Raw genomic sequence first — 21521 nt, forward strand, 5'->3', positions numbered from 1 at the left:
ACAATTGTTGAATCTGAGGTATTATGAGACAGGTGCTGGTCTGTTTGAATTCTATATGTGATTGGCTGGATATGACCCAGTATAGATTTAAATAAAATATATTATTTCATAAACTCCAGAAACCTTCGAGTTCTGTAGAACATTTTGTTTTGTAACAGTAAAGAAACTAGACAATAAAGAGGTGAAGTAAATGAGCAGGTTTCAGTTGGATCAAATCCAGTAAATCTATTATTTCATAAAAATAATGAACATATTAATTCAGACAGGCATGTTTACAAAAAAAATGGACTATTTGAGACTTCTTCTCTGCCTTTGCCTTTGGCATGGAGATTAGGGAGGGGATTTAATTGTTGCAGGAACTGAAACAACTAAGAGCCGGGCAGTTATTTTTGTTCTTTGTTTTCAGAAAATTATTCTCAAACTGTTTTTAAGAATAGGGGAGTGGAATTGGTGGTAAAGTAAAAATTCCCTAGGAATATTGCGCCAGCATTTTTCCTCCAGTTTCAAGTAGATTGGCTCATCTAAAAGCACCTCTCTTGTCTAAACAGAACATCCAGATAATCTGTCTGTTTCCTAGATGAGGCCATTCAGCCATTATTTCTATATCAGAAAGCTATTACTGGGTGTCCCCTAGAATAGACAAATCATCTCTAGGAAATTTGTAATATTTAAATGCCCCTTACAGTTAAGGAGTAGTTTGGTGATTCTCTGTCATTTATTCTGTGTCCAGGACTATTATTCTTAGAGAAATAGAAATGTCTTTGGCTAAAACATTAAATGAGTAAATAGTTAAATTGTTTTTTAAAAAGAGAAAGTCTTGCTTTGACCCATTTTTCTGGATTACTGGATCTCCTGTGGCTTTCCCAATATTGTAGGATACTTCTACCCACTTCATGGATGAATAACATGGGTGATCTCCCCCAGTTATCATGAATTATGATGTCACAATATAGTGATGCAAATTAGGTTTAACTATGTGATGATGTCCCACAGGCAGATAAAGAGAATTCAAACAAGAAAAGGAGCAGTTTTGTAAGAAGCCTAAATAAAACATAACCAAGAAATATGAAGACTGCTGAATACTATACTAAGTAAATACTTTCATTAAGATTTCCTCTGTAACTTCATTGCATGTGCAGATTTGCATTCAACTGCTACATGTCTCAGGTATATCAATTCAGCTAAGTAACTTTCATGTTTATGATTAAGAATTTTAAACATACATTTTTAGTTTTGTTCACAAAAGTTTTTGATGGAGCTAATGTTCTAGTGGAAATATCTAAACTAGATACTCAAATGTTTGTCCCTTAAGAATTACGTTCCTGAAAATACTGGGAAGTAGCAACATGTTTTAAATAATTTATGATGACAAGCAAACACTTTTAAATTAAAAATGATTCTGCATAGTCCTAGACTATATCATAAAGGAAATATTTAAATCATGGTACCATCTTCCATATAGTTTAAAAAGCATCAGTAAACTATTTCTTGCTTCACTAATAATATCTGTCAGAAGAAATCTGTTCAGGCAGGAAAGGGCAACATTAATGTATGAATTAATCTCTCAGATTTATTTGTGTAAAATTAATCTTGTCAGATTAATTAGTTTAAAAACCAATCATGTCAGTTGACTGACCCTCCCAGCCCATTCATAAATGCAGTGTGGGATTCAGCTGCGTGGAAGCAAGGCCATGTAATTTAGGTTTAAGCATAAGATCAGACAGAACACATTTTTTGGTTAATGTTTCCTTGAACTATAGTTGTAGGCATAAGAGATGACTTTCTGTAACTCAAATAATAGTAATTTAACAAATTGTGCTACATTCCTAGAAAAATTGGGAGTCCTCTATGTGATTTTCGAACCAATATGGAATGGAATCCTAAGACTTGAAGAATAGGATATTTGTTCCTCTATAACAGGGGTGTCAAACTCGCAGCCCATGGACCAGATGCGTCATGTGCTGCCTCCCTCCCCCCAGTTTAGTGAAGGGGTGGAAAGTAGCAATACATCACATGATGACAACATGATGCCATGAATTTTACACCCCTGCTCTATAATGATAATATTATTCCATAATATAATTTCAGTAATTTTAAAGGAAATATCTTTTGCAAAATACATTTTCTGGCTTACATATTTGGTTAGATTCAAATTGCCTTATGAAGGATTGGTATATGCTTGGTTAGATTATCTTTGTATGTATATATTCCGTTAGATTGTCTTTGTGCCTTTTAGTCTGTTTACAGTGCTCTTGATTTCTGAAACTAAAGTTTATACAAAGTAAGAAATGAAACTCATTAAGGAGTATAACCCTACCTCTAAACCTAACAAAAGAAAGCTTTGTGCAATGTCTGGGTTTGCACAGTGCGATGCGGAGGTTAAAACACAGAATTGTTTGAATGCATGGAGACAGGATGTCTAAAGGAAGAAATGAACAAAAGATGATTCTGAATCTCTTGAATTCCCAATCATTCTAGCAGTAGCGGCAATGTTTTAACTTTTCCCACTGAACTAGACTGCTGAAATGGAAAAAAAAGTTAAGGAAAATAGGAGTTGAATTTGCTTTCAGCGTAATGAGGTCAGTTCAATTCAATGTTCTTCCACATTACATAGTTTTCACCAACCAGTTCTTCATAAAGCAATTTCAATCCAATTTTCACTTCTTCTGTCTGCAAAACACAGAGTGTTCAGGGAACAACATAAACCAACCAATGATCACACCCAGCTAGCCAGTAACAGAATACTCCAAAATCTAATTCAGTCAGTGCCACAGTCCATGAGGTATTTCAGGTTCTGGAGCCACAGACACCCCTATCACATTTCATAGAAAACATATATAAATACATGAGAAGCATCTTCCAGTCTCCCCCCCCCGCATTTTCAGCTTTTGTTGAGTGTGCTTGTTTAATTATTTGGAAATAAATTCCAAGCAGCTGCTAGGAAGGGTTGTTCTGTTACATTTAAAAGCCCCTTGTCAACTACGGTCTTGAAATGATAGCAAGCTGACCTTTTTATAAGGAATAAGGAATCAAGAGGTAAAGTCTCCATTTATTTACACATAACTTTGATGATTACATGAACATATCCTCGTAGTTTTCTTGGCATCAATATGGCATTGGCTAGCCATTGATCTCTTTTCACTGTAGTTTGGGCCTCTGATATTTGCAACTCCTGACAAGGTTTAAAATTGCTTAGTTTTTCAAGATCACCCAAACTCAACTCAAAGTTATAAATACACAACAAAGTTATTTATTTATATTCAAAGTTTTTGAGCTGTACATTTAGTTCCCTTAATCAAATATATTTGTAAAATATATCTTCATTTATAAAATTTCTTTTATAAACACAATATACACATAAATCTTAACTGCTGAATTGTAAGACCCAATGAGAAAGTGTTAAGACCTTTTCTATATTTATATTTAAACTTTAGTTGGTTTATTGCAATTCTGCCTTGACTGAAATGCAAGACAGAGCACCCAGCACTCCTGCTTTAACAAACATGTGGAGCATACTGGGCTGAAGAATCATGATTGGGACCAAAACATTCATGCAGTTTCATACCAGAGGGAAAAATTCTGAGGTCTCCCTAATCCAATCCAATCCAATCCAATTCAACTGCTCCATTGTGGTTCTTGATGGCCTGGACAAGAATACTGCCTACAGGTTTAAATACAGGTGCAGACAATTTTCCTAGAGTTGAAAGGCACTATAGAGGTCATCTAGTTCAGGGGTCACCAACCTTTTGGACATCAGGGACCACCAAACTCATAATTTTAAATCCTGGAGTCCACTAATATGAATTTTGACTGACGGTGGCTTGCTGACATTGGTGGGAGAGAGAGATACAGACATACAGAGAGAGAGAGAGAGAGAGAGAGAGAGAGAGAGAGAGACATAGGCAAGGATGGGATTCAAATTTCTTAACAACCGGTTCTGTGGGCATGGCCTAATTTGTGGGTGTGGCTTGGTGGCCATGTGACTGGCTGGCCATGGCTTGTATGTAAATATTATAAATATTTCTGTAAATATTGAATTTTTTATATAAAAGAACAACTTTTACCCCAAATCAGGCAAAGCAGGCAGGCAGATTGAGTTGTTCACAGAATCACTGATTCATTCAGAGATCTATCTTTCTGCCATCAGCTACCTGCACTGAATAATAGAAGCTTCAGTCCTAAGGAAGGTTTGGCTCTGCTTAAAAGCAGAGCCAAAGATCTAAAGATTAGCTAGAAAGCAAGAAATCCAATAGTTTCCTGCTTTCTAGCTAATCTAAATCTCCCGGCACAGCTGAGCAGATGATGGTTAGGAAAAAAAAGGAAAAATAGCAATTTAGCAGGCAAGTTTTCCAGGTAAGGAGTGAATGGGTGGGGAGGGTTCCCACGGGCCATATGGGCAGTGCAGACTTGTGCTCCTGTGCAGCCTGGATTAATTGCTTTGGGTGGTGCTCTGGGGGTGACGTTTCTCTGTGGACCACCAAAATTGTCTCACGGACCACCACGGCTTGGTGGCCCACTGGTTGGCGACCAGTGATCCAGTTGAAACCTCTTTTCAGTGCATTATTAACATTCCTTTGCCAGCTGACCAACCTCTGTTTGAAGATCTTTTATGAAGAACTCACTACATCATGTGGCAGCTTGTTCTGCTGGCTGGCAGTGCATACAATCTAGATATTCTAGTGACCTGTTGTGTTTACTTGCTTCCTGATAGTTTTAACCCATTGGTTCTGATTATGCTTTCTGGAGAATAGAGAATATGTCTATTCCTTCTTCTGTGTACAATCCTTAAGGTACTTGAAGGCCGCTTGATATAATTTTTCTCATTCTCCAGAAGATAAATAATCTGTCATTGAAAAAAAACCTTACTTTTGAGAAAAGAAGAGTAAATGACACAATTTGGAAATATTTTTAATGCAAAAAACCATCACTTCTTACCTTAAAAGGAAAGAAAATCTATTTTGCTTAGATAAATTCAGTAAATTAGCAGGATTAAAAATTAATATGGAAAAAACTAAAATGCTAGTTAAAAATTTAACAAATAGTAAACAAAAAAAATTGGAAGAAAAGATGGGATTACAAATTGTAAATAAGATCAAATACTTAGGCATATGGTTAAGAGCTAGAACATTAAACCTGCAGGAGGACAACTATACCAAATTACTGAAACAGATCGAAAAGGATTTGGAAAATTGGAATATGATGCAAATATCATTATTAGGCAGAATAGCAACAATCAAGATGAATGTTTTATCTAAAATATTATATTTGTTTCAAACAATTCCAATACTATTGGATAATTTTTTTTTCAAAGAATTAGATAAAATTGTGATGAAATTTTTTTGAGCAAGAAAAAAAACAAGAATAAAAAAAATATTCACAAGATAACAAAAGCAGAGGTGGATTTGGACTCCCTGTCTGGGAGATCTATTATAAAGCGGTGGCATTAGTGTGGATAACAGATTGGATTAATCTGAGGAATAATAGAATTTTAAAATTGGAGGGTCACGACTTACAATTAGGTTGGCACACATTTTTGTGGAATCTGAATAGCAAAAACAATCTATATTTTACTAGACAGTAAAGAAGTCCAAAAGTCTTAAAATTTGGGCTGATATTAAAAAGAAAACTTTATACTAAAATTCCAAGGTGGTTTTCAATGATGGAGGCAATGTTTCATTTAAACACGATGGATATCAGTAAAAAAACGTAAGTATCATCAAATATTAGATAAAGAGGGAAGAATTAAAATGATACAGGAACTAGAAGCACAAGGGATAGTCATTGATAATTGGTCATATTTTCAAGTAAAATTGAGATATAATAAAGACATAAAGGAATATGGAATTGAGGTAAAAGATAACGCATTTAGACAAAATACTTTCAAGTCCTGAGAAAGGGTTGATCTCTAAACTATATAATTATTTATTAGAACATGAAATGGCTGAGAGAATTGTGAAAGGACCTATGTTAGCTTGGTAAAATTTTTTGGTTATAGTATAGATCTGGACGACTGAGAAGACATTTGGCAAAAAAAAATATCTCGTATTAACTAAATCAGTAGCACATAAGGAGAATCTATATAAAATGATGTATAGATGACATCTGGCACCCTCTAGATTGGCCAAAATATTTCCGACAGCAAACCCATATTGTTGGAAATGCAAAGGGAAATTTGGTACTTATTTTCATTTATGGTGGACTTGTCCTGAGACAAAGAAATATTGGTTAAAAATAAAAGAGTGGATAGAAGAAATCATAGAGCGTGGGCTGGAGTGGAAACCGGAATTGTTCCTCTTGGGAATGATCAAAGGGGATTACACCTCTAAAGTAAGATATCCGATCATCCATGTGGTACAGTGGCACAGTTTTCATTAGCACAATATTGGAAGAAATGAAATGTACCACCATTACATGTTGCTATTCAAAAAACATATGAGTGTGCCCAGTTGGAGAGGCTCATGCTCAAAATCAATGGGAAGGAGGATACAGATTACTACAGGATATGGGATAAATGGTACAATTGGGTAGATTACAAGGGCAAAACATGTAAATGAACCCAAGAAACAAATTATATTCAGCTGTATATGTGAAATGTATAAGAATAACAAAGCTTTTAAATCCTCTTTTCTTTTACATTATTATCATTATATATTTACTATACCTTTTTATTTAAATAATATGAATGTATTATTAATTAAATAATAGTTATAAACCAATGAGAAGATTAGTAGAGTATTGTGAGTTATTTAGTGATCAAGATGTGATAGTAAATGAAAATGTGATAAATATCAGTTAGTACTGACTATTAGGACTTATCAATTTTGATACCGAATGTAAAGAGGTATGTGTTATTTACACTATTGTTTTTGTATTTTTTAAATTAGTGTTTTTAATTCTTGTAAATAAAGTTTACTTAAAATATTTTTTTTTTAAGAAAATCTATTTTGCTGTGCTTGACTTTGTAGCTTCAGTAAATCCTTGTTCATTTGTAATTCAGCAGAAAAGAGAGGAGTAGTCACTGAATCTTTATTTCTCTGCTGATAGAATGTGGCAGGAGAAATCCCTACAGGAAAGAGTTTCAAGGTGCCCCTGCTATAGTTACAAATTGACAGAATTCTAGAGATGATTCACCTTCTGTTTCAAAGAGTCTGTTGCTAACTTAAGCAAAGGCAGATACAGTACTGGGAAAGTCACTTCTTTGTCCCCTTTATTCCAGCAATCAACTAATCTTCAAAATATTGAGAGCTTAATTGGGAAAAATGTTATTGTTTATCTTGCTTACCATTGTAGGCAGAGCGTAAAAGAAAACGGTGCAAGGAATAATGGCTTGGTTCTTAAGGGGAAAAATTGTCATAGGAATTTTCAGCGTTGTCCTTGCCTTTCTCCCTAAAGGTTCTCTAGAGAAAATGTAAATATATTTTAGGATTCAGTCTCTATTGATTAGTTGGTTGATTGATTACTTATGTGCCATCAAGTTGTGTTCAACTTTTAGCAACTACATGGATAGATTTTATCCACGAGACTCCATCCTTATATATGAATGGGGCCAGGTTATTTGAAGGGCCGTCCTTTCTCAGTTGCATCTATCTGATCCTCCTCCTTCTGAATGAGAAGGCAGTGTAAGTTATGAGTCCCTCTCTTAAGGAGGTCCATCTAGTGGGACCAAGAAGAAGGGCCTTTTCTGGTGGCTCTCTCCCTGTGGAGCATCATCCCCACAGAGATAAGATTGACCCTCACCTTGATACCCTCTGGAAAGATTCTGAAGGCATGGTTTTGCCAGCAGGCCTGAGCACCCCAGGATGATACAGGTCCCATCAAGTCGGTTGTTTGATTGTAGTCACAAAATGAATTGTTCTCAAATTAACTGCAAAGCCATCAAATCCACATTTTGAAAAACTTTTTAAAAGAACAGCTAATTCTCCTGAAGATATTCTGTCGGTGAATATCTTTATTCAGCCAAAGAACAATAGCCTGCCATCTCTCCTGAATGATAAATATCTTTGCATTAACTTTTGCCCATACTTCAATGGTTATCATCTTATTTGTGTGGGTTTAAAATATTCTAGAGAGAATAGAATCTATCAGATTTTATAATGCTTTTCTAATCTTCAAAACTCATGCTTTGTAGTGGCTATTTTTTAGCAGTTACACTTCATTTTATTATATGATTCCTTTTGGTGGTGTAACGTCAAAAGTAGGCAAAGTAAAGCTGATTCCTGGAGAAACAAAGAAAACAAGTTTGAAGTTCACTCAGAAATATTCTGCTTGTGCAAATAACATTAAACTATAGCTTAATATTATTCATCAAACTTTCTCATGTAGGTAAAGAGACTCATGTTCATACAATCTGAATTCTTTCAGATGCAACTTAATGAATTTAACTTATTTCATTATTGTCTTTTCCATTTTTCCATTTTTTAACCTGACTTTTAAAGGCCAAATCATGACCTAAATACAATAGAGATTTTGAGTGATTTAAAAAAACATACACATATTTTTCCTTGTCGTTTTTTTTTCCTTCCCAAAGACTCCTTTAGGTTATTCTTTTTTATATTCAGTTTGGCTGCTCAGCTGGGAGATGAGAACCAATGGTTTCATGATTTGACTTCTACTAGTGAGCAGAAAAAAAAATAACCTTGAAAGCACTTCTTCTCTCGGAGTTCTCTTGGAAACAAATACACTGCTGCAGAAAGTTTAAACCTTAGTAGCAAAGTTTTAGTTGTAAAAATGTGGATTGGGAAGATGAAGGCTGTGTTCAAATACGTGAGACTCAATCAAGGGTGAGATCAAGCATTTAGGAATAAAAGATAATGTGAATTCTCTAGCTATTCCTTTCCTTGTATCAATTTTGATTACAACTTAGGAAAACTATAATAAGAGGGCCAAAAAATGACTTTTCTACAAGTTTCTTGATCCATAGGGAGTTAGATGTTTATTTAAACATGTGAAAAACAAAATCTTAGAGGATATAATAATGTGATAGAAATTGGCTCACTGCATACAGTGAACATTTGTTTTTGAAAAATGAAAACAAACCTATAGAGTTTCAGCATTGAACCTTTGTCACTATATATATATATATATATATGTATATATATATATGTGTGTGTGTGTGTGTGTGTATGTGTGTGTGTGTGTGTGTGTGTATCAATTTATATCTGATAAAATGAATAAAATAGTAGTTTTAAGAGTCATTTTAGACAAACTGAGTCTAGTCCCCTTACATAGCATAGGAATCTATATTTCTGATTCCAAGTTGTTATCGCAGTGTTTGCTTGAAAATAACCAACAAAAGAAGAGCCTAATAGCTCCTTACATAATTGGTTCAAGATCAAAAAACTCTTACAATTAGGAATGTAATGTTTGTTATGTTCCTTTGAAATGTGCTTCCCTGTAATGTTATTAATAATTTTTTTTCTAATATTAAAAACAGATTTAAATTGAGAGACCATTATATCTGGAAAGACAGAATAGGCGATAGTCTTTAATCTGGTACCATTTCTGAATTTTTTCCATGACGATCCATCCCTAACCTTTTTCAACAGTGCACCCAACATTGCTGTAACCGAGTTCATCAACTTGGTTGCTTGTTGTTCTCTTTTTTTCCTTTCTTTCCACCATTCCCAGCATTAGAGCTTTCTCTAGAAACCTAGATATTTGCATAATCTGTCCATAAGATAATTGGAGCCTTGAAATCTATGCCTCAAGTGAGAATTCTGGGTGTTGTTGGGTTTTTTTTGTGATCCCTTGATTCATTGATTTATTTTCTTGGCTGACAATGGTTTTCTCAAGAGTCTTCTTTAATACCAAACTTCTTGCTTCTTCAAAGTCAAACTTTCACTTCCATAATGTGTCCCTGAGAATACTGTTGCTTGCCCTGTTACAGTTCTTTGAAAGTATAGACACACAGCACCTGAACTGTGAGCCATCCAGAGTCATTGCTGAGATGGATGGCTACAGAAATCAAATAAATAAATCTGAATATCTTTTCTGAAGCTTTCATAGCTGCTCGACCAAGTGCTAGTCTGCAGCATATTTCATGACTACTTGTTCCTTTATTGTGATGGTTGATTCTAAAAGGCAGAAGTTATCTATAGTAACAGCACTACATTATCAATTCTAAACTGGTTGTTATACCAATTGTCATTATATCTATATATCTTTTTTATATTTATTTTCAGTCCTATTTTTTCACTATGTTCCTTAAATATAAATATTGAATTGAATCTTGTATTTGTATGTATGTATGTATGTATGTATGTATGTATGTATGTATGTATATGTATGTATATGTGTATGTATGTATGTATGTATATATATATATTCTTAAGTTTTTGCGGGTACTTACATGTATGGTATTCAGCTTTGTTCGGGTATTTTCCCACGTCATTATAGTTGTGCTTTTAAAGTTGTAGCAACGTTTCAGCAGAATCTCATCTGCCATCATCAGGCTTCTGTATTATGTATGTATGTATGTATGTATGTATGTATGTGTATATATATGTATGTATGTGTGTGTGTATGTATGTATGTATATATATATATATATATATATGAATAGTATTCAGCTTTGTTCGGGTATTTTCCATGTCATTATAGTTGTGCTTTTAAAGTTGTAGCAACGTTTCGGCAGAATCTCATCTGCCATCATCAGGCTTACTCCAAGAAGCACAAAGCTGAAGACACAAGCCTGAAGATGATGAATGAGACTTCATTGAAACGTCGCCTAGATGCTTCCAATTTTACGTGGGAGAAAACCCAAATAACCAAAGATCCACATACAAATACCCGCGAAAACCTCAGAAAATATACACACACACATACACACACATACACACACAAAATACAAGATTCAATTCCTTCTTAACTTCCATCGCAGCAATCTAATCTTTCCCTCCCCATTTATGTGCTTTTGGTTGCCCAGCCCAGCAGCATTCCTTGGTGGCAGAGTTGGGACTGAAGTAGAGGCCTGGGGCATTCAGCACTCTCAGCCAGCTGCCACTGGTCCCAGGCCTCTACTTCAGCCTCAGTGCTGCCACTGCCACTGACAAATAATTCCACAAGCCCTACATCACAACCATCCACCCCAGCACAAAGCCCCAGTTGGCCCGGCCACTCTGCAAAACCATAGGCCCTGCAAAGCCCAGCTGACCTTCACTTTCTCCTTCCTCCTCCTGCTGCTGAGGTACATCTGGTCTGACTCTATGCAAGGCAATTGCTGACTGCTCCAGGGTTTCTTGCCAAAGCCAGTCATGCTATTCTCCAATTGTGTGCACTATTTTGCAAATATTCCCAAAGGTGCTTTTTTCAAGAGGCAGCTGGACTTCCTGGTTTTTCTTTGAATATGTTTCACTTCTCATCCAAGAAGCTTCTTCAGCTCTGACTGGAAGCCCATTCCCCACTATCCAGTCAGAGCTGAAAAAGCTTCTTGGATGAGAAGCGAAACATATTCAAAGAAAAACCAGGAAGTCCAATTGCCTCTTGAAAAAAGCACCTTTGGGACAACCATGACCTGGATGACTGAGAATCCATAGGTATTCTGCAAATAGTGTGCTCACACTTGAGATGCTTCTAAAGACCTTTAGAAAGCTGCTGGGGTTTTCTGAAGCATCATGAAAATGAGGTATCTGCCTGTCTCCAAACAGTTTGCCTGTTCTCATACCATTTTTTCCTGGTCTCCTTGAGCTTGTGTCACACTGCAGCACTCCCCAACTTGCACCACAACATTTTCCCTCCCCTCTCACACACTCTTCTTACCTGGGACTCCCTCCACTTCCAGTTTAACAATCCATGCATCTGGAATTACAACAGAAATGGGGAGTGCCAGGATTCCTGTTGCTAAGCAATATGATCACATGATGTTACACTTTATAGTCACATCACATAATGATGGAAATTCTCATCCCATTTGTAGTCATAAATGGAGGACTATCTGTATTGTATAAACCATAAGAGACAGGGCAAAAATTAAATTTAATGTACTTTAAATCTAATTATGATGTTAATGAAACAATTACTTTGATCATACGTCATGTATTTAATAATTTTCTCTTCTGTCATATTAAAAATGACAGTTCAGTGGCAATATGAAAACGGTTAAAATTGATAAATGGTGTGTCTCAATTCGACTGCAAGCTGTTCCTCTTAACAAAGCAGTTTTCACACATCCCCTTCATTGCTTTCAGCTTGGTTGAGTTCTTCAATTGTTAGGACCGACAGTTTAAGACACTGTGCTGCCTGAAGTGAAGGGGGAAATGTCCCCTTTTATTCCTCAGCAGTGGTGAAGAGACAGCGTATCTTTCTTGGTGACTTCAATCTACCTCATATTAACTGGACCCTAAACAAATGTACAACTGAACCCATACATGCAACCTTCTACAATGCTGTTACAAATCTGGGACTGGAACAACTAGTAACCAACAATACTAGACTTAACAGCCTCAATCTCATCTTCTGCAATAGTTTGAATTTAATTTATGGAATACAAGCTAAAGAACCCTTTTCCAACAGTGACCACAATATGATTGACTTTTGTCTCAACATACGCCCACACAAAAATCACCACAATGACGTAATCCCCAATTGTAACTTCAAAAAAGGCAGCTATGATCTTATAGACAATGATCTCTCATCCCTTGATTGGCAATCTCTATTCACTGGATGCAATACTGTTGAAGACCATTACAACATATTTTAACTTGAAGTCAAAAGAGTCATCAAACTATATGTACCAATAACAACTCCCAAAACAAAACAAAAAAAGATTACCCATAACAATAAGGAAACTTCAATCCAAAAAAGAGATCACTCTGGTGGAAAAATAAATCTGGTCACTTTGCCAACTTCAAAAGCCGATACAAAAATTTATGCCACCAGATAAAGACTGAATGCACCAATTATCACATTAAACAAGAGGAAAACCTTCTACGCACCAATTCCACCCGTGCTTTTTACAATTTTGTAAACAACAAACTAAAAGACTCAAGGTCCATCCCACCCCTGATAGGACCTAGTGGTAAAGACTGCAACAACGACACCCTTAAAGCCAAAATCTTTAACACATTCTTCAGCTCAGTAATTGTAAACAGCAATGGATCATGCCCAGTATTTCCTAGCTGAACCACAGAAAACTACAATGATCTAATACATATCGATTTTACAGAAAACAATGTTGAAAAAGCACTACGCGATCTAAAACCATCTCTATCTATTGGACCGGACAGAATATGTGCCTATTTCTTTAAAAAGCTATCCACTGTCTCCTTATAATTATGCTAAATCAATGCACATAGTCAGCCTTTAGAGATTTCTTGGCAAGTGAACCTGCGCTGGATATACTGAAGTGTTCTTGATACTGCATTAAAGGTGATGACTGCTCTTTCTAAGCATGAATAAACTGGATTCAGATGAGCATTTTTCATGGTAATGCTGTCTCAGCTGCAGTTCTAGAGTTGCTGTGATACCAAAACAAAGAACAGTGAAGATTATTTTGTACCTGTTTCATGTGTGAAATCGGATCTTGACCGAGCATTAGATTCCTCGTGAATTATTGATGGAGTTCCTATTTACATATTCTGCTCCTAAGAAGCTTATTAGCTGTAGTTGTATTATACGCAAGAGATGCCAGGATTTGTTTTTTTAGAAAGGAATGTTATATAGCTGGTGTTATCATCAAACCACCTTATGCCAAACAATGTAAAACTCATTTTTATTAATCTTCATGTTGTCTATAACTTTAATGTTTCATTTCAATAAAACTAATTAAGACAAATTACTGCTGTGTACAATACTGGATAAATTAGAGATCTCACTGTGATGAACTGAATAAGAATGATGTTGAAATAACTCGATTTAAATCTCAAAAACTATGATGTATTTATTTTAGTGACAAAGATACCAGCTATTTATAATACTTTAAATTTACATAATGAACAGTCCTGGGGTCTTAATATAAAAAAAATCTATGAGTAATTGTATAATGTGTGTGTGTATAGATAGATAGATAGATAGATAGATAGATAGATAGATAGATATAGATATAGATATATCTTTGTTATTTTATATGTTAACGTAAGTTCCCTCTCCCTTCCCAAGTTATTTTTCCCCAAAAGTTACAGCTTAGAGAATTGTAAAGCTGATGTCTATCTCTGCATCTAATATTTGTTTGTTTCTGTTGGCATTTCATAGATTTTTGTTACAGTGGGCTTCTGAAATCCATATTTTCACAAGACTTAGAAATAAGAAAATTGACAGTCTCCCTTAGTGTTTTCAAGTAATTACTTCTGTGCTGGTTTTGAAGACATTCAGAGACACCCTTCAGTGGATTAATAATTGTTTAGAGCTTATGAATACATTCTTTTTAGCAAAAGAAGCCAATTTTCTGTCTCTTCCCAAATTTTTTAACGCTTTAGGAAAGGGGCTTTGAAAAAAAGACAGTTCATCTGCAATAGCGTTTCATGTTTTGCTTTATGGCTTATGAATTATCTTTTCTTCTTAGAGTGTTTCTATTTTGCTATTATATTGAGACTGCCCCATTTACACAAAATATAATAATTGGGAATGTTTTCCTTGTGCTGCAGATCAGATTCATCCACTTGGGCGCTCATTCAATTCTATTCCTCGACCTGCTAACATTTCCTCGTTTAGACATCAATTTTGAATCCCTCGACTGGATTCAAAAGCTTCCACTTAAAATCCAGAACTTCTTGGCTCTCCTCACTTCCCAGAAAGCACTAGCAGCTGTTCCCTGAAAGATCTGACAGTTTGGGCCTGTAGAGCTGGGAGACGGAGGTCCTGTAAATTCTTAGGAGCAGAGCTGTGAAGACCATTATAAACTAATCTCAACATCTTAAATTGGGCTTAGAAACTTATCAGAGAATAGAGGGGAAACAGTTTTGCTACATCAATATATAGTTGCACATTGACTTTGTAAATGGTATCACTTTGAAACTAAAAAGAGTTCTTCTCCTTTTAAGTAAATACTAAAGGACACATACCTTGGGTTCATGAATTGCCTGAAGAAACTCCATAAATATCTATAAATACACATAGTACCTTTAGAATATAGGAACAGAATGTGAATAGGGAAGATCTTGTTCCAGAGCACTGGAAAATAGTTATCAGGTATACTATACTAAGCCAAATTGTAACATGCATTATTTCAAGTCAGTAAGGTGTCTCAAAAGAAGGCAACAAAAACAATTTGACAGATTAACAGATCAATTCTAATTATACATAGCTTGAAGTAAGTCCCAATAGTTATCTCCCTGGCTCTTATTTTGAAAGAGCATCAAGCAATTGAGTCTCTGCTCTTTTGAGACATCTGTCATCAGAGTTTTTCTGAGCCAAAAGTATATTTAGGATTAGAATGCAACTGGCAGTATAAATACAAAAACTTGGAAATAAATTGATTTCATTAGATTTTAAGACTTCAGTCCTATGGTACCTGTGTTATCTAGAGATCAAAAGATTCATCAGAGCATTTCTCCAAAGCCAAAGAGTCAGCTCAGAATTTCAGAGACAGGGAAAGGAGTCACACTTAAGATAAATATATTTTAATATTAGCGTGTAAGCTATACATTTCTTGGATGTGGTACAGATTTCTTTCCTCTACTGTAGTTTCAATGGAAAAAAAATTAGGTGTGTATGTGGGGAAAAGTTTTGCTAGAATTTGATACCTCAAACAGGAAATATCATTCCACAGTCCTGGGGTCATTGCTGTAAAGCCCCAAACTTCTTAGCTTCATTAGTGTTAGAAAGCAAAAGAATGGTGTAAGAAATCCATCCCATTCCCATAGGATTTTCAGGGGTTTCACAAAAATACAAACATTTAAGAATTCACAGTTCAATACAATCCAAGTGCATCAGATAGAGGCCAGGATATAAAAAAAAAACCAGGAAAAACAATCCAGAAAAGATCTGGTTGCTCTTTGGAAGAGCTTAATCTTTTACTTTTTGGGAAGGTGGCTAAAATTAAGCATAATCCAATTTGCAGTAGAAATTGTTTCTAGAAGGATGACACTACTATACAGAAGCAGGAGCTCTGTGTCTTGGCCTATCATATTTCCCCAAACCAGATGAATCACCAGCTGCTTTTCCTGCCAAAATCAACCCTTTGACACCCTATAAAAGAGCACCAACCAAATTAATCTCTCCTTTCTTACCACTAAAACTAGCTATGGAGTCACTGTAAAATAGTGTCCCTTTCCCCCATTTCCCAAAGTTGGCCCAGAAGGATACCATGATCAATGGGATTAAAAGATGCCCCCAAAAGACCATCCAGATTCTAAGATCATCCACTGGTATAACCAAAGTAGTCTTCACAATAGAATAAGTGATGAATCCTGATTGACCAAATTGCACACAATTCCTTTCCTTAGGGTACTAGGTAGTAGGTTCTTCACCATCTTCTCAACAATCTTCACTAAAAAGGAGAAGAGTGGAGATTGTGCAACAGTTATCCAATGTCTCTGGATACAGTGAGAATCTCTTAAAATGGGGGGCTTACCGTATCCTCCTGCTTACCTAGCTTTACAAATGTGATTGTTTATAAGAGGAAGACACACTTCAAACAAATCTGAAATATGCGTGCATTGTAGCAAAGTGGTACCATCCAAAATTTCTTCAATGGGCTTTAAGTAGGTGAACACAGGATGCTACCTTGATTATTAGGGAGACCTCTAATTTACACATATATTCACACACATATAATTCACACACACAATTCACGTACATAATTCACACATATATTCACACACATATTCTGTGAAAGTTGAACAGTGAAGAAGATGTGTGGGACCACAGATGCTTTTGCATAATTAAAAATATTGGTAAAGGTAAAGTGGGTAGTTGACTGAATTAGATATGTCTGTGTCTATGCATATGTATAGTATTTGAATCTCCAGGTAGATGCATTTTAGTACTTTGTTTGGAAGTAAGTGGTGTGATTTATATGTGAGATTGCACTTGGGGCTGAAAAAGAGGGAGGTTAGGGTTAAACACAAATGATCAGCCGATGGGTTCTGCAATCAAATTATCAAATAAATGGGTATTCGTCATGCAACATTCAGAGAAATGTGATTCAGAACACCTTAATCAAGGAGGACTGGATTAAACTATTTCAGTCCTCCAGAAGCAGTATTTTAAAACCTAACTTCTGGAATTAGAACTCATTAAAGAAAATCTGTATGAACTTTGCTTCCTTGATTGTGTGTTTGACAATAGGAAACACCTGACAAGGAGGAGCTTGAAGCCACATTGAACAGCATCCTTACTAGTTGGCCTTCTGGCAAATCTGTGCTTTACAAGTTCTCATGCCCAGCATGATAGCCATTTTGCAGGAGCACCACAATGTAGTCAGAATCCCAAATGTGCTTACCATTCAAAGATTTTAAGAATTCTCAGACAACACCTGCAAGATATTGTTATATGGAGATATACAGAGAGCCGATATGGTCTGGTAGTTAAGGCCCCAGACTAGAAAGCAAGAGACTGTGAGTTCAAGTCCTACTTTAGCCATGAAAAACAGCTGGGTGATCTTGGATCAATCATTCTTTCTCATCCCAGCTCACTTCACAGGTGGTGGTGAGAATAGGAGGAGGAAAGTGTGTTAGTTATGTTCATTACCCTGAGTTATTTGTAAAAATAATAAAGGCAGGATATAAATAGATAAATAAAACTAAAACACCTTGCTATTCCTAATCATTCTAATTTTGCAAGGCATAATACTATTGTAAAATATATGTTGGTATAAAATAGTGGTTGAATGCAGCAGTCTACTTAGAAAAACTAAACTTGAGTCAGAAGAAATGGGAAGCAAAGCAAGAGTAAGTAGGAGGGAGTATTGTCTATAACCCCCACTCCCCTCTTCAAAGAAGCATCTGAATTTTATGTGATACTGAATCAGAAAAAAGTGCCATTGTAGCTCTTGCTGTCTGCTAAAAGAAAAAGAAAAACAGCTACTTGTCTCATTGAAGTTTGCTAATATTACTAGTACAATGTAACTTTTGTTTCTAATTATTAGATAACCTGTTCAAACCAAAGGAACGGTACATTTCAGAAAAGGAGATGCATATGCGATCAAAAAGGTAGGAGCTCCCTAAACGGCATCATGAACGTGATCCTTTTCCCTTCATCTTTGCCTTTCTTCATAAGCAATTGTGAATCCTCAAGTTTGGTTTGATTCACTTTATAGCTTGATGCAAATTAAATTCATCCTGTATGGCATATTGAATGTAATCATGGGACATCGCAATAAACAATGTTGATTTCTTTTGTATTTTCTTAGTTTCATTTGAATGTGTATCACACTATGTTATTGATGTTGATTTCTTTCTATGTTGATTTCTTTTGTATTTTCTTAGTTTCATTTGAATGTGTATCACACTATGTTATTGATGTTGATTTCTTTCTATGTTGATTTCTTTTGTATTTTCTTAGTTTCATTTGAATGTGTGTCACACCTATGTTATTTTGCCTTTTGTTGGGCAGCTGATGGGGATCAGAATGTTCTTGGCTGTGTTCTTAGACTGCCTGGGAGATCATCCTAGCCATTGGCTGAAGTGATTCCTTTAGGTACCTCCTATCAAAGTGCAAACACCAGCTAGCACACCCAGAGTAAAATATGATTTGATAATAGCCAATTTCTCAATACTTTCTTGGGCAGGTGTGTGTTTCTGGCACGTCTACATTTTGTAATGTAGAAAGGAGAGAAGAGGTGTACAAGAAATGCTTCTTAGATAAGGCATGCATGAGATTTATCTTTCAGAAAAATTAATGAGAAGAAATGGAGCCTTTATATATTATATACATTTGATTCTCCCCAAAAGTCATTGAAAAGGCACAATTCACAATCAGTAATTACATTCTGAATTTGCTGACATATTTAGAGTAGATACCCTAACATAAACCATAATAGAGGACATTATGGTTCTAGTAGAATAACATAAGTAACTGAAATGATAGAATATAATATTTTTAAAACATGTAGATTTACTTATTTGCCTTATTGTTTTGAACAGTTTTTACCTGCCATGCTGTTTTAACATGTGGCAAATTAGATATATTGAAACACAATTAAAACGTATTTTGAAATGCATCGTATCAAAAGCCACTTGAGAGCTGCATTCTAGATTGATTATGTTTAATTATTGCAGAATTTATAACAATCTTCCTGAAGTGAAGAAGAAACAAGAAGAGAAACAGAAACGGATAATCATACAGAGCAACAGAAAGCGGGTTGAAATATTTAAAAAGGTAAAAGATTTCCAATCAATTGTTAAATACAATCCGCCTTCTTCTTATATAGCAAAACAGGAAGCTGAATCATCAATGTTCTCATTCTATTTTTTTCCTCATAGCTGACCTAAAGCTTTAGCATAATAAAGCAGAAATTTCATATCTTATGTTCCTCTATTTGTGCTTTGAACATCAATGGGGAGTGTAAATAAGTATGAAATTATAATGATATTTTGCCCGTAAGTGTGAGATCTTATTGCCCATACCCTCAGGAGTGGACTGCTGGGGGTTCGCAGGGATTTAGGAGATCCTCTAGCTAAGATTCTGCATGGTTCGGAGAAATCCTACTCCCAAATCCCACTCCTGTCTGGCCCTGCCCACCCCTCCCCTCCCAGGAGTCCCCACGCAGCCCGTTTTGGATGCAGGTAAGTGCAGGGTGTGCGCGGAGACTCAGGGAGGTTGAAAAACAGGCCTCCCGGAAGTTTGGAAAGGTTGGAAATGGTCCGTTTCTTCCAGAGAGCTTCCAGAACCTGGGGAGACTGTTTTCACCCTCCTGGAGGCTCAAGGAAAGCCTCTGGAGCCCAGGGAGAGCAAAAATGCCCCCCCACCATGGTGCAGGAGGCCGACTAGGCCATGCGCATCATGGCCATGCCCACCCAGCGACCAAGCAGAGAACTCATTGCTAACATTTTTGAAGCCTACCCTGGACATGTTCAAATGTAATAACGGGCTCAAAAACTATATGTAACAGAATTCTGTTAGATCCGCTTGTGAGAATTGTAGAGATGGACAATTAGCCAGATTTATAAAATTCATTTCTGAGGAACTACTGAACAACATAAATCTGTATATCTCTAAAGAAAGTAAGTTCTTGTCACAATGAAGAAAAAGGTTTGTAATAAGAATATATGGTTTCTATTGTTATAAATATTGTCTATTACACTGTAATTATATCATGCATCATTATTTTTATATTTTATGTATAATTGCTTATATTATTATTCTATTCATCCTTTGTTCTTAAAATGTTTAGTATTACAGCTTTTATGTTTGTTTTATGTTTGTTTTCCTTCAGCAATTATTGGACCAACTCCTTCAAAGAAATACAGAATGAATAAAGATTCCTGAATGCAACACATCATTCTTCTTGGGACTCCAGGGTTTTTGAAAATTAAAAAGCCATATAAATCTAGAATGACCTTTAATCACAAGCAGCCTTATTTGTTTATAGACAAAGAAAATAGCTTGGTTTTTTTAAAAGTAATTCTGGAAAGTTACTGGATTAGTTTTTAGTGAAACAGCTTTAAAAATGGTTTTATGCAATTGTTAAGGTAAACATATTATTTATTTTCTGTATTTTAAACCAAAAGACAACTTTTAAATTATGACTGCAGGATATTTAAGCTTACCTACAATAAACATTAATATATGTATTCCATTTATATACTGCATCAAGTTTATAACTTTTAAATAAAATAAATGAATATAGTTGTTATTATGGTTAGAAACAAACCTATAATAGGAAGGCTGACTATTTATTTGAACTTAAAATTTAAATTAATGGCTAATATAATAAGCAAATATTTTAATCTATGAACTATATTTCTGTTTCATATAATGAATAGGATACCAGTTTAAAATAACATTTAATATCTAGTTATTATAATCAAACATTATTTATTAAGCCATGTAATTTTGCCTTGTTCTATATTTATTAGAAGTGATATATTTAAAAACTTGGTTATTTCGATCAGTCAGCATGAAAGATTACACAATTCAAAACAACTAATGTATGCTCCATAAATGTTTCAAATTATTATTTGTTCGGTAATAAAGCAAGCTAAAGTTTATTCAAATAAATAAAACAGATGAAGTTCCATTAATTTTATTAATCTCAAAACTATTAAAATGCAAAATAATGTTCATACATTTCTATCAGCATAATATCAGTTCTGAAGGCAGAACTAAAGAAGCTCTTGGATGAGATGTGAAACGTCTTCAAAGAAAAACTTGAAAGTCCAGTTGCCTATTAAAAAAGCACTTTTGGGACAACATCCTTAATAGCTTCCATTTTCCACCAATGTTAGATAACCAACACATAATACATTTTTCAGATTTAAGGATATGTCCCATACCTGATTGCTACTAAAAAAGAAGGAAGGAAGGAAGGAAGGAAGGAAGGAAGGAAGGAAGGAAGGAAGGAAGGAAGGCCTTTGCTACACAAAGCTTGGAGAAAGAACTCATCCTTACCCACCCACACATGCTTTCTGATGGTGGTGAAGGAA

The 21521-nt window shown here is 35.3% G+C and overlaps 1 protein-coding gene across 1 annotated transcript in view; it reads left to right on the forward strand.

Moving 5' to 3' along the window:
• The window catches only part of C4H10orf90 (chromosome 4 C10orf90 homolog), a 58945-nt gene extending 38109 nt beyond the window's left edge, over positions 1-20836 (forward strand). Inside the window, exons 5-7 of the mRNA XM_026704982.2 lie at positions 18023-18086; positions 19155-19254; positions 20312-20836. Coding sequence (XP_026560767.2) covers positions 18023-18086; positions 19155-19254; positions 20312-20350 — 203 coding nt within the window. The 3' untranslated portion in view covers positions 20351-20836. The remainder of the gene's footprint in view (positions 1-18022; positions 18087-19154; positions 19255-20311) is intronic.
• Positions 20837-21521: the final 685 nt, after the last annotated feature.

Source organism: Pseudonaja textilis, chromosome 4 (genome assembly GCF_049901715.1).
Source record: "Pseudonaja textilis isolate UNSWEBS1 chromosome 4, rPseTex1.2, whole genome shotgun sequence".
NCBI classification, from domain to species: Eukaryota; Metazoa; Chordata; class Lepidosauria; order Squamata; family Elapidae; genus Pseudonaja; species Pseudonaja textilis.